At 42.8% G+C, this 20,278-nt stretch overlaps 1 protein-coding gene across 1 annotated transcript; it reads left to right on the forward strand.

Annotated features, from left to right (window-relative positions):
- Positions 1 to 17: 17 nt before the first annotated feature.
- GLOD4 (glyoxalase domain containing 4) lies at positions 18 to 20,269 on the forward strand. Its single transcript, XM_061389541.1, has 9 exons — positions 18 to 180; positions 3,397 to 3,446; positions 3,992 to 4,112; positions 8,053 to 8,197; positions 10,963 to 11,099; positions 12,028 to 12,114; positions 12,388 to 12,501; positions 12,591 to 12,677; positions 19,090 to 20,269. Exons 1-9 carry the CDS (start codon positions 91 to 93, stop codon positions 19,153 to 19,155), a joined length of 897 nt encoding a protein of 298 aa, XP_061245525.1. The 5' UTR covers positions 18 to 90; the 3' UTR covers positions 19,156 to 20,269.
- Positions 20,270 to 20,278: the final 9 nt, after the last annotated feature.

Raw genomic sequence — 20,278 nt, forward strand, 5'->3', positions numbered from 1 at the left:
CCGGCGGCGGCCAGTGACGTCACTAACGCGCCGGCGTCAGCTGTGGTTTGTGCGCCGCCGTACGCGTGATCGGTGGTAGTGTAGGTGGTCATGGCGAATCGCAGAGCTCTGCACTTCGTGTTCAAAGTGGGAAACCGCTTCGAGACGGCGTGTTTCTATCGCGATGTCCTGGGGATGAAGGTGCAGGCGGGGCGGAGAGGGGCTGGAGCTCGAGGGGGGTGCGAGTGACTGAACCCCACCTGGCCGAGGGAGGAGAAAGGGGTGCGATGTGAATTTCACTGCGAATTCGGGTGTCGGACCTTAGCCCCAGGACTTCCCATTAACTCTGTGGTTTTCAGGTTCAGGAAGCATCACGAATTGCGGCTTGGGTTAGATGGACTTTGAAAGGGGGCTCACACTTACTAGTTGCCGACTGTGTGCGCACACAGGTCCTTTCAGTTTAAGTTGTTTAACGAATGTTTATTCCTGTCTTTGCGAAGTTTCCAGTCTGTGAGAAAGATAGTAAATAAAAGGTTACGTAATACTCTTCCAGTAAACAATGACTCTTCTGATTTGGAGCCTTTTGGTTTTAGATACCAGCATAATTCAGAGCTCTACTTTTCTTGGGGCTGGTTTGAATGGATCACTCACTCTGTCTAGGTGAACGATCCAGCTTGTCTCAGAAGTGTGAAATCAGAATCCATTCTCCTTTCCAACACCTAGAAGTGGCATCTCCCCAGCTGTGATTCTGCAGAGATCACCTGGGTGGCAAGCACAGGTGGAAGCTGTTGGAAGGCTCCTGCTACGGAGGGACTTTAGATGTTGTCAACTGAAGGAAAAATTAACAACCTAAGATTTTTGAGTTAATTTTTATTTGGGGACCTTCCTAAGGACTCTAGTGTGGAAGACAGCCTCTCGATAGCTCTGAGGAACTGATCTGAAGAGGCAAGGGAGGAGTTAGAAGGTATATGAGATTTTTGCTTGAAGATGGGGAAGAACCCAAAACCATGTAGGAACATCAAAAGATTACTATTAAGCACAGAAATAGGCAGCTCAAGTTAATGGTTTTAGTGCTTTTCTGTGCGTGGCAAGATGGGTTCTGAGTACCTTGAAATTTTTCCTTAGAAATGTATCTTAAATGTCTAGGACCAGAATCCAAAAGCAGAGAATGCTTCTTGTTATTTTTCCATCCTGAATTCCCCTCAGGGTGTGCTGTTGGTGAGCAACTGCATTAGCTGATGGTTTGATCCTTGTTGAAATGGAATTGCAGGCAACATTGTTTACAGTGTGCAAGAGTAAGACTTAATGTAGAGACACTGCAGAGTACAAAGGGAATTACCTAAATTCATCAATCATTTAAAGAATATCACCTATTTCATGGTTCTGTTTTGGGCTTTGGTGACAAAGATGAAAGTGACCCTGTTATCTGTCCTCAGTTAAGATCCTGGTTTGGTGGGAATTGTATTTGTACTTTGCAGATGGTAATGGAAGTTAAAATGTGGTGATAGAAAACCACAAAACTCTCCCTTAAAGTGTTTCCTCATTGATTAAAGGGTGGTTGTAAAGATTAAGTGTTATTATATATGTAGTATTTGACATGTGGTTTGTATTATGTGAGTATTAGCTATCATTATTATAAAAGTACAAGAGGAGAGATTTAACTCTGACCTGGGTCCTCAGGAAATAATTCATAGAGACCTTGTACTTGAGTTGACCCCTAAAGATAGGATTTCCACAGACCTAGATTATAGATCTGAACAGCTAATGCACAAGTAAGATATGTTTGGGAAACGTAACTAGATTTACGTGCCTTTAGCTTAGATTACTTAGTTGAAGTTGAGGAGATGGGATACCAGGACAAATAGCTTGGAACTGCTTCTTATAGTATCTTGAATAATATGCTAAGGAATTTGGATTTTATGTCATAGTAAATGGGGAGCTCTCTTACATTTTGGAACAGGGCAGTGATGTGATGAGAGCTGTGCTTTAGGGGCTTAATTTTATGGTGGCTTTAAGGAAAGATCAATAAGGATGATTTCCAGTAGTCTGTGAGAGGTGTGATGAGAGCTTGAACTGCAGCAGTAGCTGTAGGGCTCAAAAAGGAAAATGGAAACTGACACATTGAGATCATACTGTGTAGTAGGCTCTGTGTCAAATGCTTTAATAAATTATCTATTTTCATAAGATATTAGACTCAGACCCTAATATGTTGTTCTCAGAGTTATGCAACTGAAACCATTTGATGTCATTTTGGGGTGCTCCAGTGAGCTCTCAGTACCCTAGTCCTTTATGTCTCTATGCAGGAAGAATTCAACCAGAGGCAAAGTGATAGATAAAAAGCAATTTATTAGAATAGGATGCTTGTGAGTTTTCAAGCAGGCAGGGAAGGGATACCATGCCCCAAGAACTCAGTGGGCTACAGTTTTATAATCAAAGGAAAACTGGGGAGGGAGAGAACTTTGTGTTTCTTGAGTAGACATCATGCTTCCATCATCAGCTCCTCCTCCAGGTTGGGCAAGGGGGTTTCTTGTCTCTAGGTGGTCAAGCTAGGTCCACAAATTATTATTTCTTATGTGTGCAGAGAGCGAGTCCTAGGGATCTTTAACTTACTGAGCTTACTGGGCAGAATGTGGCTCTCGTGCCACCAGTGTTTTATTGTTGGGGGCATATCTTGTGCTTCTGTGGCATGGCTTTGTTACTGAGCAAGCCTGCCTGGTTTTGTGGTTACACAAACCTGCTTTCTTGAGTAATCATTTACAGGGTCTCCCATATTTTTTCTACCTACAGTCCCCTACTGGGATTCACTATTGAATCAACTACTTTGTCCCTTTACTCTGTCCCTATCACAACTAAGTGAAGGCCACGCTTTTTTTTTAACTGCACATTACCGCTTCCTGATGTAAGTACATTTCACAGCTTTGCTTGGCTGCCTGACCCTTGCTATCAAGCTGTTCCTTTTTTTCCGGCCGTGCTGGGTCTTCATTGCTGCCTGGGCTCTTCCCTGGTTGTAGCGAGTGGGGACTGCTTTAGCTGCGGCACCATGGCTCCTTGTGTCACAGAGCACGGGCCTCGGTAGTTGCAGCTCCCGGGCTCTAGAGCACAGGCTCAGTAGGTGGGGCCCAAGGGCTTAATTGCTCAGCAACATGTGGGATCTTTCTGCACCAGGGATCAAAACTGTATCTTCTGCACTGCGGGCGGATTCTTTACCACTGAGCCACCAGGGAAGCCCAGCATCAAGCCACGCTCCCTTACCTCATTTTCTAGCCTGGGAAGTATATCCAGCTCGTCATCTTCTGTTCATCTTAAATGTAAAAGCCTGCAAATGATAATCTCTGTGTTTTGACATTTTAGTTTGTGCTAAATATGTGGTGTGCAGTATGAAGAAAACTTTACCATTTATTCTAATTCCCTTACCAGATTCTTCGGCATGAGGAATTCCAGGACGGCTGCAAAGCTGCCTGTAATGGGTATGACACTTTGTTTCTTAACATCTCCTTAAGGTTTGAATACTCCTGGAGAATAGAAAGCAGTTTCTCAAAGCAGGTAGAAGGCAGCAGCGGAAATTAAGGAGGCAATAAAAAACAGAAATAAGAAATTAGGGAGGCAGCTTCAGGGTCACAAAGAAATGTATTCTGTGGATGAAGCAATGTCTTATCGAGTATCTCTTAGTTAAGCTCAGTAGTCATGGCCTGAAATTCCAAGGCCTGATGGGAGTTGCATGCTTGTTGACAAATATGCAAAACATAAGTTAAGGTCAGGTGGGAGAACTGTCCCTACAGGATGCAGCTCCCTGTTTTCAAGGAAAGGTAGATGAGTCTTTCCCTCAAGTAAGTGCCAGACGGGTGGTCCTGGGAGCCTCTGTTGACGGGGCCGTCACGTCCTTACAGGTACTTGGAGGGTCAGAGGGGACTGCCCACTTCTTGTTCCAATAGCTCTCTGAGAGCGGCCTGAAGCAGATTTTTGTCTGTGATCACTGGGTTGGATTTTTTTTTTTTTCTTTTCACTTTTCTAGGCCTTATGATGGGAAGTGGAGTAAAACAATGGTGGGGTATGGACCTGAGGATGATCACTTTGTCACAGAGCTGACTTACAATTACGGCATCGGCAGCTACCAGCTTGGCAATGACTTCCTGGTAAATATCATTTTGTTCTAGCCAGTTTTTGGCTTTATGTTTGAGAGGTCACTGAGACAGCTGTAGATAATGATGACTAACTGAATTGATGACTTTGGGCATGGTTTAGTAATCAGTTTCATGATTTCTATTTAAAAAAGAACTAAACTGGGGTGGGGTGTGGGAGGGAGGCTCACGAGGAGGGGATCTAGGTATACAGTTAGCTGATTCATGTTGCACAGCAGAAGCTTAACACAATGTGGTGAAGCAGTTATATTCCAATTTAAAAAATAATGATAATAAATAAAAATGTATTGAATATTAAAAAAAATAAAAAAGAACAAAACCAAAAAACCTGCTTGGGCATCTTGTCTCCAAGCTGGCTTCAGGATGAAATGTGTTCTCCCAGCATTTAGAAATCAAGTTCGAGATGTAGAGACAGCTTTGAAGGAGACAGGCCTCCCCTTGGGGAATGGCTGAACCATGAGAGGTGGAGGGGCCAGAGTCATTGGTTCATCAGATTCCCAGCACCATCCAGAGAAATGTTTTCTCTCTAATGGACAGTTGTGATTGGTTCAGGCGATTACAGTCAGTCCCAGCCACAGAAAAATCTGACAAGGTTTTAAGGATAAAAAAGTGGCATTGCATACACTGTATTCATTCATTCAGGACCTCAAGTTATTGTGCATCTATTATAGTAACAGTATTGAAACCACTGGGTGTTGTTCAGGGGGCTCTGAAGAGCTCTGGTGCCATAGTCTTTTATGACTCAGCACAGAAAAGAATTCAACTCCAGCTAAAGTGATAGATAAGCGATTTATTAGAACAGGATGCTTGTGAGGCTTACAAGTGGGCAGGCAAGAGATGCCATGTCCCAAGAACTTGGTGGGCTACAGTTTTATAATCAAAGAAAAAGTGTAGAAGGAGAGAATTTTGTGTTTCTTGAGTAAATATTATGCTCCCATCATCAGCTCCTCCTCCAGGTTGGGCAGGGCAGTTTTCTTATCCCTACATGGTCAAGCTAGGTCCACAAATTACTGGTTTTTTTTTTTTTTGTATGCAGAGATCTTGTCCTAGGGATCATTAACTGACTGAGCGCGCTGGTCAGGATGTGGGTCTCGTGCCACCATTGTCTTATTCTTTGAGGGCATGTCCCACACTTCAGTTGCATGGTTTTGTTACTAAGCAAGTCCTGCCTGGTTTTGTGGTTAAGCTCACTTGCTTCCTTGAGTAATCATTAGCTTACAGGGGTCTCCCATATTTTTTTCTCCTTACAGTCCCGTAGTGGGATTCACTGTTTAATCACCTACTTTGTCCCTTTAGTCTGTCCTATCTGTATCTACCACTTGCTAATCAGTTACTGCGAGATACAGTGTCACTGGGCCCAGATACACAGCAGGAGTGGAGTAATTCGTTCTGACTCAGGATCTGCCCAGGAAATCTACCTCATGTTATTTTGGTCATTTGCTCTCATTATTCCTGTTAACTCATTCATTAACTCATTGACACATTAAAATAAAGGTAACTAGATGGAAGTTTGTACAAGGGTCTGATATCTGCAAAAGTGTTTTGTAAATGGAAAGGATGGCTCAGACTTAATATATTTCTGTTTCTTTTTCTCACTCTCCGTGCCACTGACTAATTCATCTAACATATTTCTTGTGACTTGCTCTATGGCATATCCCTTGTTAGATGCTGGGGATACAGTAGAGAGTGGAGCATGTTTCCTGGCCTAAGGAGCTCCCCGTCTGATGGGGGAAACAAGTAAAGAGAACAGGAATACAGTGTGACAAGTGTCAGATTGGGGTAGGAACAGGGGGATGTGGAAACACACAGGAGGAGTCTCCAGCCTGTTCTCTGATGGGTGAGAGTTCAGGGAAGGCTCCCTGGAGGAGACATGCGAGCCAGGTGAGGGAGACGTGCACAGGCCTGGAGGTGAGGGGGAGCCTGGCGCTCAGAGAACTGTGAGTCGAGCAATCTGGCTGGAGCTTAGTGTGTGGAGGAGAGAGAGGGTAGAGTTGAGGCTGGAGGAGTACCCTGGGGACGCATCATATCAGGACACTTAGTTGTCCTTCTAAAAGCAGAGTGGAGCCATTTTTAAGCAGGAGCATAACACAGAATTTGCAGTATCCAAGAACCCCTGGCTAGAGCAGGGAGGTTGGGTTGGCAGGGAGCGAGACTGAAAGGAAGGCAGCCAGCCCAAAGGTTATACAGTGACAGCAGTGGGAGGGAGAGTAGATGGATTTGAGAGAGGTCAGAGATAGCAGTCATAGGATTTGGTGCTTCAGTGCATGTGAGCAGCTCTGTGTTTCTTCTTATCTTTCTGTTTATGCTCCAAATTTAAATCAGGCAGAGAAAAAAGGGAAAAACCAACTTGGTGCCATGAACCAAGGAGAGGGGCCCACAGCCTGACAGACGATAAATAATAAATTTGAATGAATGAATAAATAAATAAATAACCTAACATTGTTTTAAATATGATCATTGCAGTGGGCAAAGAACGGAGAGAGAAAAGGAGCTTGGGGGTAGGTGCGAATGACCAGTTTCGAGTAGGGTGTTGAGAGTAGCTTCCCGTGAGAAGGTGACATTTGAACAAAGGCTTGAAGAGGATAGGAGTTAGCTGTGTGAGTGTCTCAGGGAAGAGCATTTCAGCTAGAAAACAGCCAGTGGAAAAGCCCTCAAACAGCATGTTTGAGAAAATGCCTAGAGGACGGTGGAGAAGGGTAAAGGGGGAGGAGACGGGCTCAGAAGTGACCTGGGTCAGGGGCGAGGCTGCCCTGGCGACTCAGGGGTAAGGCGTCCACCTGGCAGTGCAGAAGATGCAGTTTCGATCCCGGCCCAGGAAGATCCCACATGTCTTGGAGCAGCCAAGCCCGTGTGCCACAGACGTTGAGCTTGCACCCTAGAGCCTGGGAGCTGCGACTACCAAACCCACGTTCTGCAACTGCTGACACCCACCCACCCCAGAGCCCATGCTTTGCAACAAGAGAAGCCACCGCAGTGAGGAGTCCTCACACCACGTCTAGAGAGGAGCCCCTGCTCCCCACACTAGAGAGAAACTCTCATGGCAACAAAGACCCAACACAGCCAAAAATAAATGACCTGGGTCAGATCGTCTTGGCCCTTTTAGGCCATTGTAAGCCATCCCAGGGTAAAATGAAGAGCCATCAAGGGTTTTAAGCGGAAGAATGACAACATGGGATTGCCGTCTTGAGGGCAGACAGTAGGGTGGGTTTCAGAATGTTTACTCCAGTCGCAGAGTGGCTGATGGATTAACAAGACTGAAGGCAGAGGCTGATCTGCCATCCAAGCTAGAAACAAGGCCAGATATATTGGAAGGCATAGTGTACATTCTTAGGTATTTTGATTACACTTAAATAAAGGATGCCTTGATAGTTGTTTATATTTTTTGGTTTTAAAAGTAAAAAGCAAAAAAGTTTAGGTAGCTGGCAAGCCAAGGATAAGATCAAGATTTCTCTGACCAGATCTTGAAAATGAGGGGGAATTTTCTCTGTTAGTGAAAGTGAAAGTCGCTCAGTCGTGTCTGACTACTCTTTGCGACCCCATGGAATTCACAGTCCATGGAATTCTCCAGGCCAGGATGCTGGAGTGGGTAGCCTTTCCCGTCTCCAGAATATCTTCCCAACCCAGGGATCGAACCCAGGTCTCCCACATTGCAGGTGGATTCTTTACGAGCTGAGCCACAAGGGAAGCCTGATTTTTGTTATTCAATGGGTCTAATTTCTCTGGCATTTGAATTTCTGGCCTACCATCCACAACGTTTGGAATCTTTGTGGGAGAAAAATGTCCAAGACTGACTTCAAAATTAGCAGAAAGTTTTGAATGCTGCTTAAATCTTAGGTGTTTGACATAAAGGCAGCGGGGTTTTACTTCATTACCTTCTAAAGGAGATCTGTTGCGATTATGCTCTCGGATGATTGTGTTCTGTCATTTGTCCTAGGGTATCACGGTGGCTTCCAGGCAAGCTGTCAGCAACGCTAGGAAGCTGAAGTGGCCGCTCAGTGAAATGGGAGACGGTGTGTTTGAAACCAAAGCCCCTGGAGGATATAAGTTCTATTTGCAGGACTGTAGTCCACCTCAGTCAGGTAATTATATCTTGACTGACAAAAGCCCTCTGTCTAAAGGCATCTGGAGGAAGGGGAGAGGGAACTTGACTTTCATCTCCTGTGGAGTCTCCGTGTTGACATGACTCGTCTTTCCCAAGCCAGTGTTGTTACTTGTCCTCTTAAGAAATTATATGCTCGTGTCAAAACTTCAGCGCATCCCTATCAGTGTTCTGGACTGGTTCGGTTCTACTGGTAACTTGTCGATGTAGGATACTTTCAGCTGCAAATATCAGAAAACCTACCTCTAGGTTGAATGGTTAAAAAAAAAGTCTTAGTTCATAGAGCATGTGTTGTCTTGATCAGAGAGACTTCAGGGTTTGTTGATCCAGCAGCTCAGCAATGGCATCAAAAACCCAGATCGATCTCTCCACCCTCTTGTCCTCAGGGGTCCGCTTCTCCCCCTCATGGTGGTAGGGTGACTGCCAGTAGCATTTGGGGCTACCTGCCCGCACACTTTCATCTGGTAGGAGAAAGAGAAACTGACTTCCTGTGGCTTTTCTTTAAAAGCGCAGCAAAACTTTCCTAGAATCTTCTAGCAAACTTCCTGGTCAGAGTCGACTCACATACCCTGCTCCTGAACCAGTCATAGGCAGGCAAGAGAAGCAGATTTATCCTTAGACCAGTTAGTCGTCTCCCCTGGCTGAGGACAGTTTTCCAGATTACATTGCTGGTTCTCAGTGAGTACAGGTGAGTGAGGTGAGGAGCCCACCACGCTGACCCCCACAGTGAGCAGGAGAGAAACTGCGCTACATTTCAAGTACCTCAGAGGCATCCTCATGCATCATACGTGTATTGCTGAAAATTCTGCTACCTGCTTTGCCAAGAAAGAACCAAAAGCAAGAAAAGGAAAAGAAAAAAAAGCTGGTGAATAGCAGGGGCACTTGTGCCAGCCATTCCCTCCGTGAGCACAAGCCCCAAAGTGGAGACCTTCTCTTCCCCCACGCTGGTCTGCCTCAGCTCCCAGATGCCCCTCAGACTGAGTCTGATGGTTGTGACTAATGTTACATGCTTTTCATCCAGAGCTCAGAAGAAGAAAGGGCAATGATTCCAGTGTGGGAGGTTAGACTGGTGCTGTGGGACTTACTGAGAGATGGTATTTTGGAACTTCCCAGGTGATGTAAGGGATTTCCATGACTATTTTTATTGATAGGTGATTGGTGCTTGAAATACTAACTTTGATATCTAACTCCTGCCATGAATTTCGCAGTACACTTTTTCCATAGTCTTCATGATACTTCAGTGTGTAAAATAATGGTGGGCCCCAGAGGCCTGAGATGTTTTCGTTCTTTGCAGTGATAACACCGTGGGAGCCTTAATCTCTGGTTGGTAGTATAGTCAGGTCTCTCAGTCTGGGTAGTGTCCATCCTTGGAATGAATCACTCTTGTGTAGTCACACCCACTGCAACTATTCCTGTCCCTGCATCCCTTCAGGGTGTGAGTCAGTTGGGATTTGTTGATTTCTCAATGAATGGGGAACACTTAAATCTGCCAGGGAGAGGTTCCTGTGACAGACACCTTGCTTTAGTCATGGTATTGCTAGTCTAGCACACAGGCTAAGGCAGTGAAAATGGAAGAAAACTACACTGAGTTTACCACAGTCAGATGTAGGCTTGGAACAGCTCTTCCAAAAGTCACTTTACAAGATAGAAGTTTCCAGTAATATTAAGCGTTTTAATATAACTGTTATTCTTTTTTACAAAAATACAGATTTTTTTTTCTCCCTAGACATACAGGCAGAAAGAAGAAAACAGATAACCACTGTTAACATTTTAGAGTATATCCTTCCAACTTTTTGATCCAAAGAACTAATTACATAATCGGATACATACGGGATTCTACTGTGTGACATCATAGGAAGAGAAACAGTTGTCTGTTGTTAGAAATTCACTTTGTCCCTGGTGTCTCGTTGTCATGAGCAACTCTGTGATGAGTGTCTTTGGTGAAAGCCCTTCACACATCCACAATTATTTCCTTAATTGCTGAAAATGGGATTGTTCTTTCAAAAGCAGGGGACATATTTTAGACACATTCTGTCAAAATTGTTGCCCAGAAATATTACTAATTTACACTCTGCCATTATGGTTTTTCCCATTGCACTGTAATAGTTAACTCTGTAAACTTTTTAAAATCATTTGCCAATTAGATAACAAAATGTTTTATTTGAATTCTAACTTTGTGAGGTTAAATGTGCTTTTGCATGTTCCTCCTTTTGCTTATTTTTCTAGGATGGGCATCTTTTTCCTATTAATGTTGAAAGGTGACTTAAATATTAAGGACTTCTTGCTCATTTTTGTTGTTAAAAAAGATGTTTCCTACTTTGTAGTTTAGTCTTTAATTTTGATTGTAATTCTTGTTTTGGTTGTTGTGTACAAGTTTTCCATTTTGTATGATTAACCTAGCACATTTTCTTCTTCATGATCTTTCTATCTTTGATGTCAGATTAAAAAAAGATCTTTCTCTATCCCAAAATTGTTTAAATAATCACCTATTTTGAGTATTTTCATGGTTTCATTCTTTCAACTTAACCCTGTAACCCATCAGGAATGTGTTTTGCTATCTAGTTTAAAGGTGTCACTTCTTTCCACCGTAAGAAGCCAGTTATCTTAATGCCGTTTATTTAACAGTGCCCTTTCATACTGACCTAAAATCCCTTTCTTATCATAAACTAAATTCTTAAATGTACCTGAGCCGGTTCCATTCCTTTGCACTGCCCTGTCCATTTCTGCTGTTTTGTTACCTTACAGATCCTGTATTAAAAGTAACTCTAGCAGTGTCTGACCTTCAGAAGTCCTTGAACTACTGGTCTAATCTACTGGGAATGAAAATTTATGAAGAAGATGAGAAGAAACAGAGGGCTTTGCTGGGCTATGCTGATAACCAGGTGAACGATCTTAGAAAGAAATAATCTGTTACTTTAGGTTTGACTTATAAATGAGGTTGACATGAAGGTTATTCACATAGTTTCTTCATAGTAATTCAGTATTTAGAACAGAAAGGAGAAAATAAAAACTGCCAGGAAACTCACCACCCAGATGTTACCTTTATTTATATTTGGAGATATATCCTTTCAGGAGTGGATTTGTTTAGTCAGAGGAGATGTAGGCAAGACTTAATGCAGTGATGATCATCTATTTTCCTCTTTTTTTTTAAAAAAAAGTAACATTTGAGCATGGTATAGTCCTTATACTTTGACCCAGCAAGTCTACTAAGAATTTATTTCATAGACGTACTCATCCTACATGTGCACAAAGGAGTGTGTACAAGTTTATCTCTGTGGCGTTATTTGTAATAGCAAGATATAACCTAGGGAATCCCTGGTGGTCCACTAGTTAGGACTCCACGCTTTCACTGCTGAGGGCCTGGGTTCAGTTTCTGGTAGGGGAACTAAAGCCTGCAAGTGGCCCGGTGTGGAGAAAAAAAAGAAAAAGAAAGAAAGAAATAGCCTAAATGCTCCAAGGATTCAGTAGTTGAGTGATTTATGGTTCATGCATAGAATGGACTACTAAAGCAGCCATCAAAAAAATGGGTCTTTATGTGCTGAGATGGCAACGTTAATTAGAGAAAAACAAAGGAAAGAATAATATATAAATTATGTTACCATTTGTATGAAAAAAAAAAATTAAGGATATATGCCTGTGCTGTGTATCTAGAAGGATACACAGGAAACTGCTGATTGGTTGCCAGTGGAGTGACAGCAGGAGGGAGACTTAGAATTTACTTTATTTCTTTATCCTGGTTTGAATTGTCTGGTTTTTTTTAATCACGAGACCTGTTCTGAAAAATAAACCCACTTTCTCATGTCTTTTCAGTGTAAGCTGGAGCTGTGGGCCATCCCGGGGAAAGTTGATCATGCAACAGGTTTTGGACGCATTGCCTTTTCTTGCCCTCAGAAAGAGGTAATGTTTGGTACCAGGTCTTCTGTTGAAACTCTGTGACTCGTGACTTCCAAGAGCTAGGAACCCTGGCCCACCCTGCTCCAGGTTCATGCTCGTTGTGGCTTTGGTATGAAGTTCAGCAGTTGTCTCTAGAGCAGCTGAGATAATAGAAATCAAACAGGTGGTGCCAGGGTTCTCTCTGGTTGACCTGAGAGTCCTCCAGGGCTGCCGGGGACCACGGCCCCAGCATGGTGTGGCACCCCTTGCTCACTGTGCCTTTTTGTTTTCCTCAAGTTGTCAGACTTAGAAGACTTGATGAAAAGGGAGAACCAGAAGATTCTGACTCCCCTGGTGAGTCTGGACACTCCAGGGAAGGCGACCGTGCAAGTGATCATTTTGGCCGACCCTGTAAGTATCACCCAGGAAGGGGACAGGCTGCCTCCAGGGTTTTCTTCTGAGGTGTCTCTCTGCCAAATTTCTTTTCTCTCTTGGTGTAGGATGGACATGAAATTTGCTTTGTGGGGGATGAAGCATTTCGAGAACTCTCAAAGGTGGATCCAGAGGGAAACAAATTATTGGATGACGTGAGTCTCATTTCTAAATTCCTGTCCCCTTTGGCCAAAGGGGATAATGTGTATGGAGAAGGGCAGTTCTTACTTTCAGAACTCTGTCATTTTGCTGTTGGGGTGACTTGAGCCAGAGACTTGTGTCAACTTCATGACCACCTATGTGACTCTTGGCACAGTGCAGCATCTGCGCCATCCCTCCCTTCGGGCTGCCTTGAGGAAACCACTGCTGCTAAATACATCACTGTTCTGCTCAGAGACCGGAAGTGCCCGACCGCCATCCATTCTCACTGTCTTAGCCCCTTGGTCATATCTTCTCCATTCTACATCATCGTCCTCTTCCTTCCTGGCGAATTATTCTCACCAGCGTACAAACGATCTCCAATATCTTGAAAAACTCTTTATTCACCCCATATCCATTCTCCAGGTTCCTTCTAAAAATCTCCCTGCACGCCATTTCTACTTCTTTGTGTGTGTGTGTGTGTGTGTGTGTGTGTGTGTGTGTGTGTGTGTGTGTGTGTTTACTGTCTAATTTTGTCAGGATAGTGATTGATGGAGTAAGTCATCCCTTTTTAATGAAAGAAATACAGAAGCTAGTTGTTTGCAGGTGGTGAGAAGGGTGGGGTGAGGGACAGCAGAAGAAACTTCATTGGAGTTGTTTTCTGAGGCAGAGCGGGTATTTTGCTTTCAGAATATGAGAAGGAAAACAGAGGAAGTACATCAGATTGTGCCTCATAGTGACAAGGCTCCTGAGGAGGGGAGTGAGGGCTGCCACTCCAGATGAAGCTGTGTGGCCTGGGGATCTCAGCACAGATTCCCAGCATCTCTGAACCCAGATTTCGTGCCTGCAAAATGGAGGAGACAGTCACAGATTTCTTTGGCCATGAATGCTATTATCTCATAGTTGGTTTTTTTTTTTTTTTTTTTATTGAAGTATAGTTGATTCATAATGTTGTGTTAATTTCTTCGGTATCATTTCTACTTCTTGCCTTCCATTCACATTTCACTCTGTCTCGCACTGGCTCCTATCACACGGTGAAACGCTCGCGTTGACATTATCAGTGACCTCCCTCTTGCCAAATCCAGTAACTGCTTTCCATCCTCATCAGACATGATCTAGCAGCCTTCGAAGCCATTGTGTAGTGTCGTTCCCCAGCTTCCCGCTCATACCTCGTAGGTAGGCGGTGCTCGGTGAATGCGTTGCTGCTGCTGAAAGGAATGAATCCACCAGTCCTGGTTTCACTTGGTATCTATGTGACTGACCTTAAGAAATTTACTTGAAGTCTCTAAACTGCAGTTTTCTTATACAGAAATGCGAGGAAATAAGGTTATCCGCCTCCCAGGATTATGTGGTTTATAGTGCTTGGCAAACTCCTGACATAATAACGGACACTCAGTTGAGGTTTGTCAAAGCCAGAAATGTACAGAAGCTTTAGTGTTTCTAAACGTTACCACGAAGGAAAAACAGAATCTCCGGCCTCTCAGTTGCCAGACTGGCTAGACTGTTCTTGCTGTTTCATCACTGACCGACTTCCTCATCTCTCTTCCCCCTTGATGTTGGAGACTCTGCCATCTTCCTGTCTGTCTGACGGCTTCCCCTCAGCCACAGGCACCTTTTTCTGTGACTGGTCCTGAAGTGATGTTGCCCACGGTCCCACTCTGGCTGTCTTTTACTCTCCTCGTACATTCTTTCTTTTCTCTGAGAAGTTACCTGCTCCTCTGGTTATCTCTGCTCTGAGCTTCAGCCATCATCTGTTCTAGTCTTCTTAATTTCTAGTTCCCACTCCCCTCTAAGCTCTAAACAGTCATTTTTGATCGTTGTTACTAAGGTAAAGAATACATTGAACTTAAGTGTACAGAAATTTGGTGTTTATGTTGATAAATTTTGATACTTTCATAAACTCATATTCACTACTCAAAATATAGAGCATTTTCATCATTATAGAAAGTTCTCTTATGCCCGTTTTTAGCTTCCAATTCCTCCTCCCAGCAGCAACTACTGTTCTGATTTCTGTCATACTGGCTTTGTCCATCCTTAGACTTCATATAAATGGAATGGCTTCTTTCAATAACATTTTTGAGATTCCTCCATGTAATTGCACATTCCAGAGTTCTCTTTTTTTCCTTTTGCTGAGTTTTGTGGATGTAGTAATCTGCTTATCCATTCTTCCAGTGGTGGACATTGGAATTTTTTTCCAGATTTTTATCTATTATAAGGAAGACTGCTATGAACAGTCTCATGTGACTCGTTTAATGGACCTATGTTTCATTTCTCTTGCGTAAATGTGAGGGGAGGAGAATTGCTTTTACTTTCTAAGAAGCTGCCAGTTGTCCAAAGTGACTGAATATTTTAAACTATCGGTCGTGTATGTATAGAAGAGTTCCAGCTGTTCTAAATCCTCACCAGCATTTGTGTGTTCTCTTTTTGTCTATTTCTTGCCATAATTTTATTTTTAATTATTGTTCAGTCACTAAGTTGTGTCCGACTCTTTGAGACCGTGTGGACTGTGGCACTCCAAGCTCCTCTGTCCTCCACTGTCTCCTGGAATTTGCTCAGATTTGTGTCCATTGAGTTGGTGATGCTATGATTAAAAATTCCAAATATACACAAAAGAGAACAACAAATCCCTATGTGATTATCACCCATCAACTCTGCCATAATTTTTCATCATTCCTTTCCACCCCACTTTTTTTGGCAGTGGAGATGTTTGTTGGAGAATTTTAAGGCAAATTTCAGATGCCATGTCATTTCAACCGTAAATACTTATGTGTTTTACACATTTTAAGTTAAGGAATTTCCTTGTATACCACAGCGACATCATCACACTTAAAAAATCAACAATGTGGGACTTATCTGGTGGTCCAGTGGTTAAGACTCCATGCTTCTGATACAAGGTACATGGGTTTGATCCTTGGTCCAGGAACTAAGATCCCCCATGCCACATGGCATGGCCAAAAAAAATCAACAATATATCCTTAATGTCACCTAAAATCCAGTTATTAAATTTTCCCTGGCCATCTAAAAATGGTTTTATATATTAATTTGTCCCATGTATTTTGTTTGTTTCTTTACTGCTCTGTGTATTTTTTAATTGGTTTTAATATGATTGGACTATATCAATATGAATAACTTACCTGATCCATTGAGTTTCATGAAAAACCAGCCAGTAGACACACCAATGATGTATTTTACATTTTAGCCATTCTCTAACCTCTAAATATGAATTTATTTTCACTCTGTGTGTCTTTGCTTACATTATTTTATTATCCTGTCCTTTTTCTCATTTGAATATTTGCGTATTTTTCAAGGTCCATTTAAATCCACATTTTAAAAAAATTTGACTCTTTCTTATCGATGGGTTGGACTTCTGGATACAAGTCATTTGTTAGGTAATCTGTAAAGATGAGCACTTTTCCCATTCAGTGGTTTGCCTGTTTATTTTCTTATAGAGTCTTTTGAAGAGAAGACATTTCTTTCCGTCCAGTTTATCAACTCTTCCTTTCATGCCTCGTGCTTTTTGGGTCACACTAGTGTTACAGCCAAAGAACCTCTAACCTGGACAAACCATGAACACTACAACTCCACATGCCTGTAACTTACTTTGTCTTACTTCAGATCCATTCTTCGTTAATATTATAGGAAAACAAAAGTTACTATTTATTAAGCATCTCCTACATTGACCTGTTCTTAAGTGCCTTACCTATATTCTGTAACTCTTACCATAATTTGCAAGGTGGATAGCATTCCCCTTTGAGATAAGGAAACTGAGTTTCAAAAGAATAAGTCACTCAGTATTATACATTCCACAAGTTAGCAGGGCAGGGGCCCAAAGAGAGGTCTTTCCAGTTTCAAAGGCAGTTCTTTTTTCCTCTTTTGTACTCTGCTTCCTCCCCTGGTAGTTACTGTATATCTATTATCACAGTTGTTTAAGCTAGAATCCTCAAAGCCAGTTTTTCTTTTAACATTTAATATGCTTTTTTTTAAAGCATTTCTTTGTTTGGCTGTGTCGTGCGGTGCATGGACTCTAATTGGTGGTGTGTGGGCTTCAGGAGTTGCGGTACACAGGCTTAGTTGCCCCCGGGCATGTGGGATCTTGGCTCCCTGGCCAGGGATTGAACCTGTGTCCCCTGCATTGCAAGGCAGATTCTTAACCACTGGTCCACCAGGGAAGTCCCTAATATGCTTTTTCTTTTACAATACTTTTAGATTTACACACAGAGCCATTTCTGAATACTGTTGCTCCTCACCGATACATTCTCTTAGCAACAAGTCACCAAGAGCTGAGAGTTCTCCCTGGGAAATCCTCTGTCTACTTCTCTTTTGAAAAGGCTCTCATTTTCACCTCCAAATACTGCACAAACCTCCTCCCAGCTTCTAGTTAATCTCTGATGCCAGCAGTAGGCTTTCTAAAGTATAAATCCAATAAGTTAAAAAAAAAAAAACTGTTAAATCTTCTGATGGCCCTTTGTTGCCTCCAAGATAAGCTCAGAGCTCTGGCAGAGCACGTGATGCTCCAGGCCACCGTGTGTGCTGCCTCCCCCCAACTCACCCCCTTTCAGTCCCACTGAACCACTTACATTAACCAAGGTAGATCTCCGGCCTCCGCCCAAGGGCTGCTTTCCGTTCTCCCCTCCCCACTTACTCCGCTCATCCTGCAAAACTCAGAAGCTTTCTTGGGTTTTTCACACCAGTTTGTTGTTTTTTCCTACTTTCAATGGCTCCTAGAAGACAGAAACATCTGTGTCTTTGGGATATGGGGAGGTTTTGGTCTTTTTTGGCATAGTTTTGATTTTTAAATTCACCAATGTATTTTTAAAATGCGTTTAAAAATCAGAAACACACAAAACAAATAAGACCTTTTATTTTCATCAAGGGCTTCCCAGGTGGCTCAGTGGTAAAGAATCTGCCTGCCAATATAGGAGATGCAGGTTCAATCCCTGAGTTGGGAAGATCCCCTGGAACAGGACATGGCAACCCACTCCAGTATTCTTGCCTGGAGAATCCCATGAGCAGAGGAGCCTGGTGGACTGAAGTCCATGGGGTTGCAAAGAGTCAGACATGACTTAGCGACTGAGTGTGTATTTTCATTGAAATGAAAAATCAGATAGTACTAAGATTCTATATAAATGCAGTGATGCCATCTCTGAGTCCCACTGCCCATGGCAGCCACTCTCAGCTTCACTGTTTCTTCATGTTCAGTTGCAGACAACATCTTTTGACTTCCTGAAGTAGATGAATGATTTTACACTAGTTCTCCAGCCAGCTAGTTACTCGTTTCCCCTGGTCTGATATCACGGTTTTGTGGTCCTGTTATACACCAGGACACACACGCACACACATCCACCTGCAAAAGAGCTGTTTCCATACCTGAACCCTCAACTATTTCATGTGCTCCTCAAAGCGTCAGACTTGATCTCTGCTGCCACACCTGAACCCAGCATAATACCTGCCTCATAATGAAAACTGGCATTTTTAAAGGTACAGTTGTCACTTAGTATCCATAGGGATGGGTTCCAGGACCCACCGGGAATACCAGAATCCTAGGATGCTCAAGTCCCATAGTCAGCCCTCCATATCTGCAGACACAGAACCCGTGGAAACAGAGGCCTAACTGTGATTCAGTTCTTGAATGTATTTCCCTTCCAAACAGCTAATTAGCTTACACTTGGTTATATTTGACCCGGAGTTTTAGGAGACTTCTGTTGTAAACCCTGCTCCTGCCAACTCCCCTGCCCCCTTCTAAGACCTCAACCCCATGGACTAATACAATAAAAGGACTCTGGTGGAACCAAAGCATACTGTTTCTTAAAAAAGCTTTTTTTAGTTAAGTGGCCCCAAATGAAATAGTACCAACATCAGTGAAATAGGAGGTGTGGGAAAAGGAATCAGTTCCAAGCTCATGACTAAAATGTCAGAATAACTTTTCACATTTGGTCTCATGATTAGACTGAGTCTCCTGAGCACTAAAGATTCTTGAGAGGGGGCTTCCCTGGTAGTCCAGTGCTGAAGACTCCGTGCTTCCGCTGCAGGGAAGCGTGAGTTCGATGTGCAGTGGGGGAACTAAGATCCCACGTGCTATGTGGCACAGTCAAATAAAAATAAAGATTTCTTGGGAGCCTACCGAGATGCTAAGAGTGCCAGCACTTTCTGTTCCAAAGAGGCCGCAGCCTGGTGTGCTCGGCCTTGCTCTCCAGCCAGCTGTCAGCCACACTTCCTGGCTGCAGGCTCTGCCCTTTACTCTGCACAGTGAGAACTGACAAGCAATTGCTCGATACCCAACAGCAACCTCTGTCAAAGTAAACACAAGACTCTACTGAGTGAACATCTTGTAATTATTAATTTCTTGATTGTGGGCAGTGAGGTACGAAGTAGATCGTAAGTTTTATTTTCTGGATTGAGACTTAAGTAATTCCAATTTCGTTTCTACAGGCAATTGCAGGAGATAAAAGTGATGAATGGTTTGCGGCACAAAAGAAACCAAAGGCGACAGGTTAACCGCAGACATCACATGCAGCAAGCGTCGGTGATTCTTGGCCGGCACCCGTGAGGCCTGCCTCGTGTGATGATGCTCTCACAGCTTGCTGGTTCCTGTACAGGCAGAGAGGCTGGGGTGGTGACGATGCGTGTATTTTAATCTCTAAAAGCTCTGATATATTTTAGAAAATCCTATCATCATCAGTTCATTTAAAGAACTCTTGCTGTCATCTGTGCTGTCACTGCACAGGTACAGTCTGCATGTAACTCTATTAGATCAGTAATAAATTCTTCTCCAGGCTGGGACAGCTGTGTGGAATATGACCTTTGATGGAGGGTTGAGGGAATTTTGATAAGCATGTAGGTTTAATGAGAACAACCAAAGCCAGATAAATCCAAATCAGTTACTTATAGCAGGAGTCCTTCCAGGACCTGGAGACAGTATGCTTTTCTAATGTCTTACTCTGGCAGGCCTTGACATAGAACTTGTAAAGAAATTTCGTGCCTTGAACCAAAAGATTTGGTTAACATTCCGATATTCCTTGCTTTAAATTTTTTAGTCAGAAAAAAACAGAAGGATGTAATGTGTAATGTTGCTACATGCCTGGCTCTGTGTTAGTTTCTCTCTTTCTCTCTCTCTCTATATGTGTATCTTTTTGCTTTTAATCCTCTTAAGAGACCATGTTAGATTTCTTAGAGATGGATTAGATGATTTCTTCAGTATGAAAAACTTTTAAAATATTTTCTTGTTTTCTTTTTGATTCTGCAGAACAAATCACTTTTTATCACTGGAAACAAGTTGTGCATTTTTATTATGAAATGTTTTTTGGAAATTGTGCTTCTGAAGTCAAGCTGTTACAACCAATTTGTAAGAATCATTATTTAAAGGTGGTGGTCAGTTTCACACTTTAGGGAAGAAACTAAGGAGATTGGAAAGGACTGACTCAGAAGTTACCAGTTCCTGCACAATATACATGAAATTACTTGTAAATCATAGCCTCTAAAACCAATTGTGAGTTTCAATGCAAACCAAACTGTTCCACCTGTCCTCAATTGGTTCACCTTTTTCCTATGCATAGGGAAATTATTATCTGAATTTTGAATAATCAAGTAAATGCCTCATCTGTCTTCTTTAGACTATGAT

This window comes from Bos javanicus, chromosome 19, assembly GCF_032452875.1.
Source record: "Bos javanicus breed banteng chromosome 19, ARS-OSU_banteng_1.0, whole genome shotgun sequence".
NCBI classification, from domain to species: Eukaryota; Metazoa; Chordata; class Mammalia; order Artiodactyla; family Bovidae; genus Bos; species Bos javanicus.